Genomic DNA, 13,449 nt, shown 5'->3' with positions numbered 1-13,449 from the left:
GATGGTTGGACTAGATGATCTTGTAGTTTTTTTCCAACCTTGGTGATTCTGTGGTTCTGTTTTTTTTCCCTAATTCAAAGAGATTGTTAGACTTTTAGGAGCTAAACGTATGCTGTGTTTCAGTCCAAATGACTGCATCAGCCAGACCAATTGTGGAAGTGGATGAACTGGGTTCACTTTGACCAAAACAGGTCAGAACACCCTCATGAGAACACCACTGGTGGCATAATCTGTGGAGGAGTGCAGAGGGCTGCACAGCCAGGATGGGGTGCATACCCCACACAATCTCTCCCCTAGGCACAGCTGCTTGCTGAGCATGTGCCTATCCACACCTAGGGCAACCACTCCCGTATTCAGCATCAGATTGCTAAAAATGTCACAAACACAGCTCCTCAGCATTGCATCAAACACTGACTATACTGACATTCTCACTGGGACTTTACCTCTTTGTGTATTTACACACACATATCTGGACGCAATGGCAAGAAAATCCTGATAATCAAATATCATTATATGTAATTGATAGGCTTATAAATGAAAATAATTAATGAACATCAACATGTAGCATTCTGTACATGGCCCAAACCTTGTATGGTTAATAGAGTGATAGCTGGTGGGCTAGAAAAATCTCAACCAGGAAGAGATTCAAACAATTGAACTTCTGGAAGAGCAGCATCCTGTAAGCTTGGCCTACAACACAATCAGATGGGGAAAAAAAAAAGCTCGAAAAAATTAAGACTGAGTACATCAAGAAGGGATCAGACTGTTTCCAATGACTGTGAAGAGAAATCAAATTGAATCAATGAAAGATGCCAGGAAATTTCGAGTGGAGACAAAAACTGCACCTAGCATTTACAGCACTTTTTCTACCCATGCACAATGATGACACCTTAAAACGACATTTTGTGGAAACAATTCAAATCAACTGGGACACCGGAAAGTCCAGCCCTCCCTCCAGGTGCCCTCAGCATCCCTGTGCCACCTTGCCTTCCTGCAGACAGAAGTCACATCCAGGGAGTGGACCAAAACATCTCTGTATCAGTCAGGACTTCTCCCAGCACTCTGACAGCAGAAATGTATGAGATTTAATTAACTTCTAATGAGAGAAGAAGTGTAAAAGCAGCAAATAGCTGACATTGAGCATAGATTAGCTAGAGTAGAGAATTAAGCACATTATTCCCTGCTGCTTTGTAAATAAACATAGCCACACGTGTGCATGTTCCCACACAGCAATTCAAGCCAATTCGTTCTCTGTGTGAATTTTCACAGCATTGTTTATTCTAGAAAAGAGAAGGCCTTCAAGAAGAGCTGCTTTGCAGCATTCCTGTGTGCACAGCACATAAACCTGGACATTAAATATTGGTTTAAATTATTAAGAATAAATTTAAATTCAAAAATAGACTAATGCAAACAAACAAAGTTCTGTTAACACTGGAACACAGTTTTAGGAAGCATATTGCTATAGCAAATGCAACTCCTCATCCCATTGGACATTGATGCCATGACCTGGTAATTTCACATGGCACCATAGCGCACCACTACCCAGCCAGACAATTGTCACCTCTAGCATACAAAGCTCCATATTCACGTTTTTCTTTTTTTCTCCTTTCAAAATAGACAAAAAGCCAATATAGCACATTAGCTTCTCCCACAGAGCATCTGAAGTGACAAAATTCACTCAGAAAACAAAACAAAAGCACTATAAAGAAGAATCCTGGGCAGCTTGTGATCACCATATGCCACAGCGGGTAAGAAAAACAATAAAAAAGTAGCTCAGGGAATGAGTAAAAAGGTCCACTTTGTTGAGACCTTCTCAACCAGGTTTTATTTCCCTGAACCTGAAAAATCCAGGCATTAGGGTGCAGATCTATATATATATATATATATATAAATATACATGTATATATATTTATATAAATATAAAAGCACAGCATCATCCTGTTTCTCCTCCTGATTTATTAGCATTAAAGCTTGTGACAGAGTTGGCTGGATCCTTCAGAAACAAGCACTCCCCAGCAGGGAGCAGTGGTGGCCTTGCCTGCAGCCAGCCTCCTTGTGAGCTGAGACCAGACACCTTTGTCACCTCTCATCCACAGGCTCCTACCCCACTACTTCAGACAAATGCTTTCCCACAGACCCATGGGACCCAATAATCCCCTTGGAGGCCTGTGTTTCTCAGAGACTTTCTGCTCTCAAAGGACCTGACCTCCACCAAAGTTAAGCTCATGGGATACACTCCTCCTTGAGTGCTGCTGACTTTGTTCCAGACAAAACAGGGGCAAAGTGCAAAAGATTTCTCAAAATCAGAAGGTGTTTCCATCAGAGACAGCGTGTTCTCCTTCATGCTGTATAGCATTTATTTCCAGTAAGGTATCATCTATGTGTCTCTGCAGCCTTCAGTCCTCCTGGGGTGAGTGGAGACCAGCAGGCGACCAGCCAAGCACTTCATCGTGATGCTTGTGAGAACTGCTGAGAACATTCAAACCCGACTGCATCTTCATTACAAAACGTGCTTTTCTTGAGGAAAAAAAAAGTGAAAACTATGTTCCTGAAGAACATCTTAAAGACTCTTCTAGGGAGGGATGGAGCATCTCTACTTTATTTGGCTTTATCTCAGTAAGGAAACAGAGCTACCAGCAAAATTGGCACATCTTTGTGAAGTTGTTAAACTCAGGATCCTGGCTGGAATGTAAAAGAAATGATGGAGGAAAGGCAGACTTTGCCTTATGCTGTACTTCCGCTAGTTCCGGCGATTTCATGTGCAAGTTGTCCAAAAAGTTCTACTAACCAAGTAAAGATGAATCTCTCAAATAATAAACGGTGGGTTTCCAAAGAGGCCTTGTGGGGGTACTGCTACAATCTGGTTGAGGTAAGTCTTTTCATGCCCCTCCGCTGAGCCAGATTGGAGGACAATACAGGCTCCAGCCTTGGTGCCTGAGGTGTTCGGTTTAAAGCAAAGTAAGTGGCTGCCATTGCACCCTGTACAACAGAAAAAGAGAAAACATTGAGATAAAATTCATTTATTTGATGCTTCTTCCCTCCCTTTCCCAGTCCAATGCCCTGGGTGCAGGCCCAGTTTCCATTAAATGATAACAGTGTCTGCTGGAGTCTGATCCAAAGCAGTGGGCAACAGTACATACACAGAGCCCACCAGTTCATTGTAATGCAGCTGAAAGCTAACAATATCAAGCAGATGATGAGTCCAAAAGCTTTACTTTTAATGCAGCACCATATTAAATTTCACTTCTGTGGCAAACTATTTTCCCAATTCCTCTCTCCCTTTCCAGAATATCTACAAAAATCCCATATATTTCTGCCAGATAGGGATATTCAGGAGAGTAGGACATACCTTCACCAGGTGAACATCCTGTCTGCTGAGTTGATTTTGAGATAGATACTCCCTGTTCACTATCCATGGATGTCTCAACACTTGAACTGCTGTGAGACGCTGATGTGGGTCTACGTGAAGCATCTTAGACACAATATCCTAAGTTCAAAAGGAAGAAAACAGTAGAAGGGAAGAAGTAATTAATAGCAGCGCAGGATTTAATAAGATCTTCCCAATGACACAGTTATCACCAGCCTGTACAAATGAGAGGGGGCTGCATTTTAGAAATGCTTTATATTTTTTAAATAAAAAGTCTCATGTCTGAAAAGTTCAGGTGTAACATCCAATTCTGAAATGATAATACAACTGAAAGATAATGTGGCAGGTATTCAGTTTACTGAGTGTTAATAATTATAGTGACTATGTAAAGGTGATAAACTCTGCCTAGAGAGGATGCCATCTGGAGGCAAGTAAGTCACTAGGATTAACTGCAGTTTTGAGATTGAATATATTATTGTTTTCCCATTTGATAATGCCAGCTAGTAAACCTGAAATCTCCTGGAGGAATGCATAAACTGTGTCAAAGTTTCTAATTAATGCCAGACAATTGGAAGCTCAATAGCTTTCCTACCCATTTAGCTATCTCACAGACCAGTCCATAGATTTGTGTGTCTCAGCACCAGTTTTAATTCCAGCTCCTGGGGTTTCCAGGCTTTGTGATAGATGTGTGGCCTCAACTACAGACAGTACAGGAGTTAAAAATACTTGTTTATAAACTGCCTGCTCATGCTTAGCTTTGAGGACCAAAAAGGTGGCTCACATATAGACCATGACTTCATGTCATTGACTACCCTGAGCTTTTCTCCAAAGTTCAGTTGCACAACAGAAGAGCTGTGTGCTAATTTGAGAGCATTCCTAATTGAAAGTGCTATGTTATGCCTTAGTTTAATTAAAATAACTACTAAAAGTCCAAATACTATTTTGTGCAGAGTGGTATGAACATAAACAGGGCACTGAGAAATAACCCTTCTGACCCTCTCTTGGTTATGACTGCAGACTGCCAGCCCATTTAAGAGGATAGGAAAAGAATCTCAGGAAGCATCCACTGACCTTCGCAGTATCTGATACTGAATCCCAGTTTCCTCCAGTAAGAGCATATTTGCCACTGCCAATCCTGGCCAGAATCTCCTCTGGGGTGTCATCTGGCCCATTTGCAAAAGGAGTGAACCTATTAGAAATAAAAGGTAAAGTTTTATTTGCAGGTATTGGATTTCTAGGATCTAGTGATAAAAGCCATAGATTTCAACAGGGATTTTCTTCCTTCATAATGGGAATGAGAGGTAAAAATAATGAAGCAAAAAAATATAAAATCATTTCTGAAACAAAAAAGGAAAAAGAAAAAAAAATGCTTGTAATCTATTCTTCAGTCCTTTGTTAATCATAACATGCAAGTTTGCTGGACAAAACAGATTTTATGCAATAGGTGCTTTAAAAACTTCCTGATCTAGCCAGTCAGAAATCAGTAGTAATGTATACTCAGCTTTACAAAATCAGTGCCACATGTACAGGGCCCAGATATTTTTTCTTCACAGACTGACAAGTGATCAGATTTCGCAACTGACTAAAATATACCAGGCCAAATTTTACTCAGCGATCTCAAACAGCTGTCTACTTTTAGAAGAAGGGGGGTGTCTGGGATTTTTATGCCTTCCCTTCTGTCTGTTTTTGCTGTCCTGGATACCCACCAGTTTGGTTCTGCTGTTAAACAGATACTTGGATTTGGCCACAGGTTCCTATCTCCTTGTTTTGTAAAAGCACATTCAATTTCTCAAGCTGTATTTTCTCATTTCCACCAGTGCTTCAGATTTCACAGTTCAGCCCAGAAAGATACAGGCTGTTATTCCATTCCCACCAAAGGGATACGCTGAGAGTTCAGGAATGGCTGACACTCCAAAGTTGGCCATTCCTGGTGTTAATAGTATTCTAGACCTGTGCTCCAGCCCTTCATATCTCAGCACTCTCTGCTTATAGCAACTCTGGGAGGAGAATAACATCATAGGTTCATATAATAGCTCCTACTGCTTTCCTCTGGTAAGGAAGAATAAAAGCATCCACGATACAGTAGTGGCACCTCAACTGTGTAATTTGCATTTCAGATTCAAATACATTTAGAATCATAGAATGGTTTGGGTTGGAAGGGACCTCAAGGATCATCAAGCTCCAACCCTCCTGCCACATGCAGGGCCGCCAACCTCCTTTTGGATATATTTTAAAACAAAACATTTTGAATGTATTGTCCTGTTTTTAGCTGAGACAGCATTACTAGCACACTGATAGTTTGGTTGTTGCTGAGCTGGGTTAAACCACAACAATATATTCAGCTAACTACTGGGACTGTGGGTATTGTGTTGATTTTATTTACTAATTCTGGTTGTGTATCAGTGCAAACCCATGTTTTTAGCCAAATAGAAACTTTTTTTTCCAGGTACCAGATCAGACTGGAGGCTGTTCCAGAATGCCCCATTATATTTCAGCTAATGTTGAGCACACCTGTACTCAGGAGCGAAATAGGGCAGGAACTCCTGGCACCTCTTCTGTACTTCACAAGGAAAATGACCCAAATAACATAATGACAGGACCTGTTTGGTTTCTGCATGAACTTAGGAATACAACTTTCTTGCCATGGCTGAATGATCATGACATAGACTAAAGAGCTGTGAGTGGTCACTGCAAAGTTCCAAGCTGCACCAACAAATAGGATTAATACGCTCACATAATAGCCTGCATCCAGCAAGAGAAATGAAGTTCAGGGGCCTAATAAATCCACCTTGGATTTGCACAAGGTGTTTCCCATTCCCTCCAGCACACCTTATTCTTATCCCACTCTGCTTACTTACTTACTTACTTCACTCTTTCTCTCAGTCTTTTTGCATCAATATTTAGCCAACCCACTGGTAGGTTTCCTAATCCAAATATCCCCCAAGAAGCTTCTGCTGCCTGTTCCTGTCCTTGCTGGTCTGTTTACTTTGCCTCTTCTGCAGTATATATATATTTTTAATAGCATCTGAAAATTATGTTTTATTATGGCTTTTTTTTAGCCTTTTAAATTGCTCAGATACCTCAATAACAACAATCATAAGAGAAGAATGAAGCTAAAGAGAATACATGTATTAATAGAAACAAATAAATCTCCTCTTATGGGTAAGGTGGACATGATCTGGAATACACTCCAACATTGCTGTCCCAGTGTAACACTTTCATGCTACTTCAGTGTTCAGTGAACGTTTTAGGACTCAAAATCTCAGTGAACATTTATGGGCCCAGGCTATTAAAAACCTAAGTGGCTTGTAAGTGTCAAGGATATTCATATGTTTTGGAAAAAAGCTGTTCTAATTCTAAGTCTTGACATTTGTTTTCTTGCCTCTTACAACTGAGCACATCTCCCAGAATAGGCCAGGCAGTTGGCTGTCTCTATCTTAGACTCCTTTCTGGCTTAATCACTGCTGAAATATACCCACTGGAGGAAAACCTCTCATCTTACCCTGCCAGCATGGTGTACAACAGGATCCCCAAGCTCCAGATGTCACAGGCTGCATCGTAACCTTGGCGCTTAAGGACCTACGTGAAAAAAGATGGGTGAAAAAATACAAGTTAATCTGATTCCTGAATTTTTGCTTCTGTGTTGCAAAAAGCACTGATTAGAGATTGTGTCAGGCAGCATTTCCAGGACTTGCCCTCACACCTGCCTTGAAGACATATCTGCTCAGGAGCCAGCTGTTGGTAATAGTGTGGGGCACAGAGGGGCTCAGGCCAAGATTGGTCGGTCAGTTTGCAGGCCCATCTCTGCAGGGATTAAGCAGGAGGTGGTTTATTGGCCTTCACCATTAAAGCAGGGCAACCCTCTCTACTTTTTTCAGTGTTTTAAATATTTACTGAAGAAAGCTCTTAATGCTCTTAAATGTGTCCTCCAATCAGAGAGGTCACCAAGTTCACTGTGGAAGAATCAAGCATGGGGCTGACTGACAGTGGTAAGCATGTCCAAGTTTTGTTTGGATCTGATACAGCAACTGGATGCTCACTAACCCATATTTTATGTCATACTCATACAGATGCATTACAACTGCAAAGAAAGCTAAAAGGCTTATCTTCTTCTGGTTTAAGCAAAGCGGGCAGCATTTATATGGGAATTAACAAGTAATGCATGAAAACTTTTCCACGTTGAGAAAGCAAATATCATAGTATTCTGAAGAGATATGAGAAGGTTCAGGACTGGTTCAGGATGGACAGTTGGACCAGCAAAGATGTAATATGGATTTATTTTATGCAAATGCATACCAGAAGAAACATGCTTGAGTCCCTGCGGGTCCAAGTGAAAGTAAAGTCAATGACTGATGAGCCCTGCTGAGATGAGGGGAAGAGCTGTGTTTCTCTTTGGCTCACAAAGACTCATGAGCCACCTTCAGATCTTCTACTTGTTCATAAAGGCGAACTACCATTCCGTTTACTTAACCTCAGTTCTGACACACAAGAAGAGTTTAGTTCCCCTTCTGGTGGATCAGATGCATCATTATTATTATTTTCCAAAAGGCATGAAAAACAAAGGTACAAATTCAGCAAGTCTTTCTCAGACCTGGTTATTATCCAGTAGTGATGTCAGCTATTTGAAGTTTATCACAGAAAACAGTTGCTGGAAGAAAACAGTTTCAGAAAATGTTGCCTTGACAGATTTTACAAATGATGAGCGGTAAAGCAGCCATCTGTCAGGTATCTGCTGGGAGAACTTTGGCCACATTGAAAAAATATGGCTCAGATGCTTCTCTAAATCCTATTTCTATACATTTTGAATTCTGAGATTAATAGCGCTATAAATACAGGCTTTTCTCAGCTGTAACACCAACAGGGATGTGTATGGGCATGAAGGATAATAGTCTTATCATTTCTAATGAAAAAAAGAGTTCACAGAATTTGGAAGAAATCTGCAGAGGGAAGTTACTTTAGTTTATGCAAGGGTTATGCTGTACTATAGGGGCTCAGTAGGCTGTTCAGTCACTGTTCACTCTCTGCAAACGACATTGCTCACACTAGGTGGCAGAGTGCTTCTTTCTTTCTGAGGGCTTTGAACTTTTCCAATATTTTCATCAGAACTACAAATTAAATGTTTCCACATTAAGCAAGTATGCAAACTTGTCGTCAGCCCTCTGCCACTATTCTTTTGTGTCATCATTCCATCTGACTTCCTGCCTTCTTGGTCTGTGTCACCAGCATATTACAGATGCTGCGGTGGGGCTTGGAAAACGCAGAAGTCAGGTCCAGGCTGGAGGGCAGGATTATATCACAAGTGTAAAAGTAGTGAGGGCTCTATGTAATCTCTGTCAGTTCCAGTAACATTTCAATTAATCTCAGACATTTCCTGCTTTAGTTGGACTTGTCTTGCTCATCACAAACAACGGGGAGTGTGAGTCCTGCCTTCAGTTGAAACCAGAAGAGGCTAAGCTGAAACAGCACTGGGCTGACAGCATCTGTGATTACAGACACTGAGCAAAACAGCCCATCAGGAAAAACACCTCCACCTATTTTAATCACGTTGTATCTTGGAGAAAACGTCAGTCCTCTAAATCTTGTAAACACAGCTAATTTTTTATTTGGAAAGTAAACATTTGTGGGTGCTGCAGATCTTTCATTCCTTTTTTTGATAAATTTCATGTAGCTTATTCCAGTATCTAAAATGAAAAGCCATCAAAACAGTGATAATACAACAACACAATCTGTCTTGGCAGTGGAATGTTTTTTTACTGAAAAAAAATATTCTGCTTTGAATTAATACTGCCCCTGGCAATAGTATCCTTTTAACAAATTCTCTTTCTGATGCTGGAAGGCTGTGATCCTTGTATCTTGTTGCATTGTGGAAAGACTATGTAAGGGAAAATCATCCCATTTTTCACTTCTCAGTTGCATCCATACAGATGAACATTGGGTGGAGGACAGTTATGGGGAAGAAAAAGAGGGAGGAGCAAAGCCCATTGGCAATGCAGAACTACCACTCCCTGGATGTGGTACTTATTTGGCTTGTCTCTGTTTTCATGTCTGTGAAAATAGGAAAGCAGCCCTCTCCTCCCTCCCTCACACAGGTGTTGTTAGGTCTGGTAGTGATGGGAACCTAAGCTTATTGCAATTCAGCAGAAAAGGGCAGGTCAGTTCTAGGCTATTACTCGCACAAAACTGTCTGTTTCTCTATGAGCAGCTCGGCTGGTTATGGTAAGAGAAATGGCATAAGAAACCCAGAGACTTGATGCCACAAATAAATGCACTCTGTTTCCAACATGAGAGTAAGGACAGACAGGGAGGCCTCTGGGGGGAGGGGTTTTGAGATCTATACAATTTTCCTATCTTTACTATCAAGTTCCTGCATCCCCTGTAACAGTGAGATCAGTACTTGAAAAGGTCAGGAGGAGGGATGTTTCAGTTTCTCCGTTAAATCATTGCAAAGCTCCTACCAACTTCAGTGTAGTAAGGATTTTATCCATGGGTATTTCTATTTGGGTCTTACCTGATATTAAGACTAAAAACAACTTCCCCCAAAAGACTGACAGGAATAGGAAACTTATGGCAATAAAATATATTGAAGTTCTTTTAGTTGGGTTTCTACCCTGCTCTTTGAAATGCAACAAGAAAAGGGTGAAAGAGACAGAGGACTTCTTCCTATGTCGTATGTGTTAGTCACAGCTTTGAAATGTGATCCTACCTCAGGGGCGACAAAGTTGGCGGTGTAGCAGGGAGTCATGAGCAGCCCGTTCTCTGCTCTCAGTTGCTTGGCAAAGCCAAAGTCACAAATCCTGATGGAGTCTGGGTTTCCTGATTCATCCATGTAGAGGATATTACTTGGCTTTAAATCTCGGTGCACCACCTTAATGAGAAAGCAGGGGATAAAGAATGAGAGGAGGAGCATACAGGATTCGCTTCCACATCTGGCTTGTTGTTTGACTAAGTCAAGAGCTCTCGCTCAAGATGTTTCAGTTTTGGAGAGAAACTACATAAAAACCTCAGGTAAATAAAGGCAAAAAAAAAAAAAAGTTTTAAATCTGTTAAAATAAAAAAGTTTGCTTTGCAACCTCTTTTGAAATATGATGGAGACAGTTGTTCTAAGGGGTGGGCAACCTTCTTGAGGGTGGTCAAAAGAGACTGCTATACAAACACATTGGTGTCAGGGGCTCTAAGATAGCCCTGAAATATTCAGCAGGAAAGGTCACAATGAAATCCTGTCATTGAAAAAAGTCTGTAAGGGTCTTCTTGTGACATAGAAGCGGTTCATGCCCAAAAAGTGGGGTTAATTTTTACAAAAACCTTCCCTATAGGCACCCAATGATGCATATTTTACAACAAGTGCTGCATTTCTGTAGTGGGAAAACAACCTTTACTGATCATACAACTGGAAAACAATCATGAAAACACACCCGTCCAAACACAAAATATGCTTGCTTTAACCATGAAAGGAAAAAGAATCAAATATTTGAATAGTTATCCAAACTGTTTCTCCTTGAAAAGTGGAAAAGGAGAGGAAGCTTGGATTTCAAGTCAGCTCTCCAACAGCATGTCAGGAAACTTTCACATCAGCTGCTCAAACAGCCACTTCAGTTTGGAAGCTGAGTATTTATTTTCTACCTATTTCAGGTAGATTTCTACCTCACTCAGATATGCTACTGGAAAATCTGATAAAAGACACTGCAATAATCACTTCAATAAACAGAAAAGAATAACCAGTAAATAATTACTTTCTCAGAAAGATACCCAAAAATCAGTATAATTCAGGGATGAAAACACTTTTTTGATGTATTGCAGTTCAGAAGCAAAATGGCTATAAAGGCTACAACTCTATTTTACAGCTCAAATACAATTCTAAATGTGGAAAAAGAATGAAACGTAACTTCACTGAAAAATATTTTTTGGGGAAAAAAATATGTTTATATTTTGGAGAAGGATAATCACAACCATTCGCTTTTTCCAAGTGTTGGAGTTTATGGAGGTTGCTGCAGGAAACCAGAACAGTAATGCTCACCCCCTGGGAGTGCAGGTAGTCCACAGTCCTGGTGATAGTGCACAGAACCGCGCTGGCCTCTCTCTCTGAAAAACACTTCTGTTGAAGAATGCGGTCCAGGAGCTCTCCTCCTCGCATCAACTCCATCACCAGATACACATATTTCCCATCGTCATAGACCTGTAAGAGTAATATAATTAATATATGCTTTGGACTCAAACTTCATCTAACTTGGTGAAGGTCAGCCTTTTGATCAGCCTATTGGCTTGATTTTAAGATATTGGAATAAGAAATTGTCAGCTAACACATGGGAAATGTGCTTGTTAAGCTTAACATCAGAAAAGGCAACTATATAACACAACCTCATCATCACCTTTTTCTTATGTCTGTAGCAATTTGCTGATTTGTCTGTGCAGAAGCTCAGCCCTCCTGATCTGATATCATGTCGGCTGAGTAGACCAAAATGCTAAAAGCAGCACAACTTCACACAGCCTGAAATGTCTCATGGCTCTCACCCAAGTCTCCTTCCCCGTAATGTGCTCTTTCCCGTTTTACAGGGTAACGTTTGCCATTTTAAATAACAATATTTCCCTTTGACTCATGATCAGCTAAATGAACTCTATTATACTGTTGGCCAAGACCTGCTTCCAGTGGTGTCATAGAGATTTTATTTGTAGTTCTGATGAGTATATTGGCATGAGCTGTAACATGTACTTATTTTCAATGTCGATTGAAAGGGGGAAAAGACATTTCTTTGTCTAAATTGAAAGATGTCTATTTTCATGTCATAATCTTTTATCTAGGTTGAAATAATAGACAGTGTTGCAGTCATCAATGCTAGATGCTTTAGGAAAGGAATACAATTTATCTTGCACAATTTTAAGATACTCTAATAGTTAGGAATTGAGTGACATTTTTCTTGGGGTATGTGATAAAAAAATCTGTATAGACTTCTGTAAGGTCTGAGCCATAATGTGTTATTGGCCAGTAACACAAGCAGGATCTTTTTATTTAAACTCTGCATGTGCCACAGTGCAGACAACCCCAGGTGAGATCTCACTTCTGGAAAGTACTGCAAAACCACAGAATCACCCGGGTTGGAAGGAACCTCAAGGATCATGTAGTTCCAACCCCCCTGCCTGGCAGGGCCACCAAACATACACATTTACTAGATCAGGTTGCCCAGGGCCCCGTCCAACCTGGTCTTGAACACCTCCAAGGACGGGGCATCCACAACCTCCCTGGGCAGCCTGTTCCAGGGCCTAACCACTCTCCTAGTGAAGAACTTCCCCCTAACATCCAACCTAAATCTTCCTTCTTTCAACTTAAAACCATTTCCCTGTGTCCTGCTATTGTCAGCCCTTTCGAAGAGTTTACTCCCCTCCTGGGTGTAAGTTCCCTTCAGGTATTGAAAGGCTGCAATGAGGTCAAAACCAGGTGTATTTGGTTGCTCTCCAGCATGGTACACCTTTGATTTTATCCACAGTTGATAGACAAGACTTGGAGAGTGTACAACCTGACCAATAATTTGTTAAAGCTACATATTTTTTCCCCTTGATTTCAATGTGTCTTGTTTTAGCTCCAAGCTTTTAGTAGAGAATTTTCCAGATAGGAATTGAACCTGATAATGAAGTGAAAATTATTTGTTATTGTAGTGCTCAGTGAGTACTCACATCTTTGAGAGTAATGATGTTTGGATGCTGTCCATATCGCAAGAGAATCTCTATTTCTTCAGAGGGGTCTCTCTTGCTCTTGTCAATTATCTGGAATAAATGAAGCAGTGCATGGTAAAATACCAGCTGGCAACATTAAGAACAAAGCAAAACTTAAACTAATATCTAAAATCCTTTTACTAATAATTTTTCTAGTAAAGGCCAGCTCAAACATGTGAAAATGATATTTGAAAAGTCATGATCATCAGGTAAAGTCCCTGATGACTGGAAAAAAAGATAGTATTACATCAATTTTTAAAAAGGGTAGAAAGGATGACCCAAGAAACTACTGACTTGCCAGCCTCAACTCTGCGCTGGAAAATGTCATAAAGCAGACTCTCCTGTACTAAGGCACATGGAAGACAGGGCAGTGAAAC

General features: G+C 40.6%; 1 protein-coding gene across 4 annotated transcripts in view; it reads right to left on the bottom strand.

The window, feature by feature from the left end:
• Positions 1-1,256: 1,256 nt before the first annotated feature.
• The window catches only part of RPS6KA2 (ribosomal protein S6 kinase A2), a 216,835-nt gene continuing 204,642 nt past the window's right edge, over positions 1,257-13,449 (bottom strand). For all 4 annotated transcript variants that reach the window (XM_015858006.3, XM_085543446.1, XM_015858005.3 and 1 more), the window contains exons 15-21: positions 13,034-13,123; positions 11,382-11,540; positions 10,071-10,232; positions 6,870-6,946; positions 4,439-4,556; positions 3,350-3,487; positions 1,257-2,979 (exon numbers count right to left, since the gene is read on the bottom strand). In XM_015858006.3, the coding sequence (XP_015713492.1) occupies positions 2,854-2,979; positions 3,350-3,487; positions 4,439-4,556; positions 6,870-6,946; positions 10,071-10,232; positions 11,382-11,540; positions 13,034-13,123 (870 nt within the window). In that variant the 3' untranslated portion in view covers positions 1,257-2,853. The remainder of the gene's footprint in view (positions 2,980-3,349; positions 3,488-4,438; positions 4,557-6,869; positions 6,947-10,070; positions 10,233-11,381; positions 11,541-13,033; positions 13,124-13,449) is intronic.

Source organism: Coturnix japonica, chromosome 3 (genome assembly GCF_054131305.1).
Source record: "Coturnix japonica strain WE chromosome 3, WE-NBRP24, whole genome shotgun sequence".
Lineage (NCBI taxonomy): Eukaryota > Metazoa > Chordata > Aves > Galliformes > Phasianidae > Coturnix > Coturnix japonica.
Note: the sequence above shows the minus strand (reverse complement) of the source record. Positions and strands in the feature narration are given on the sequence as shown.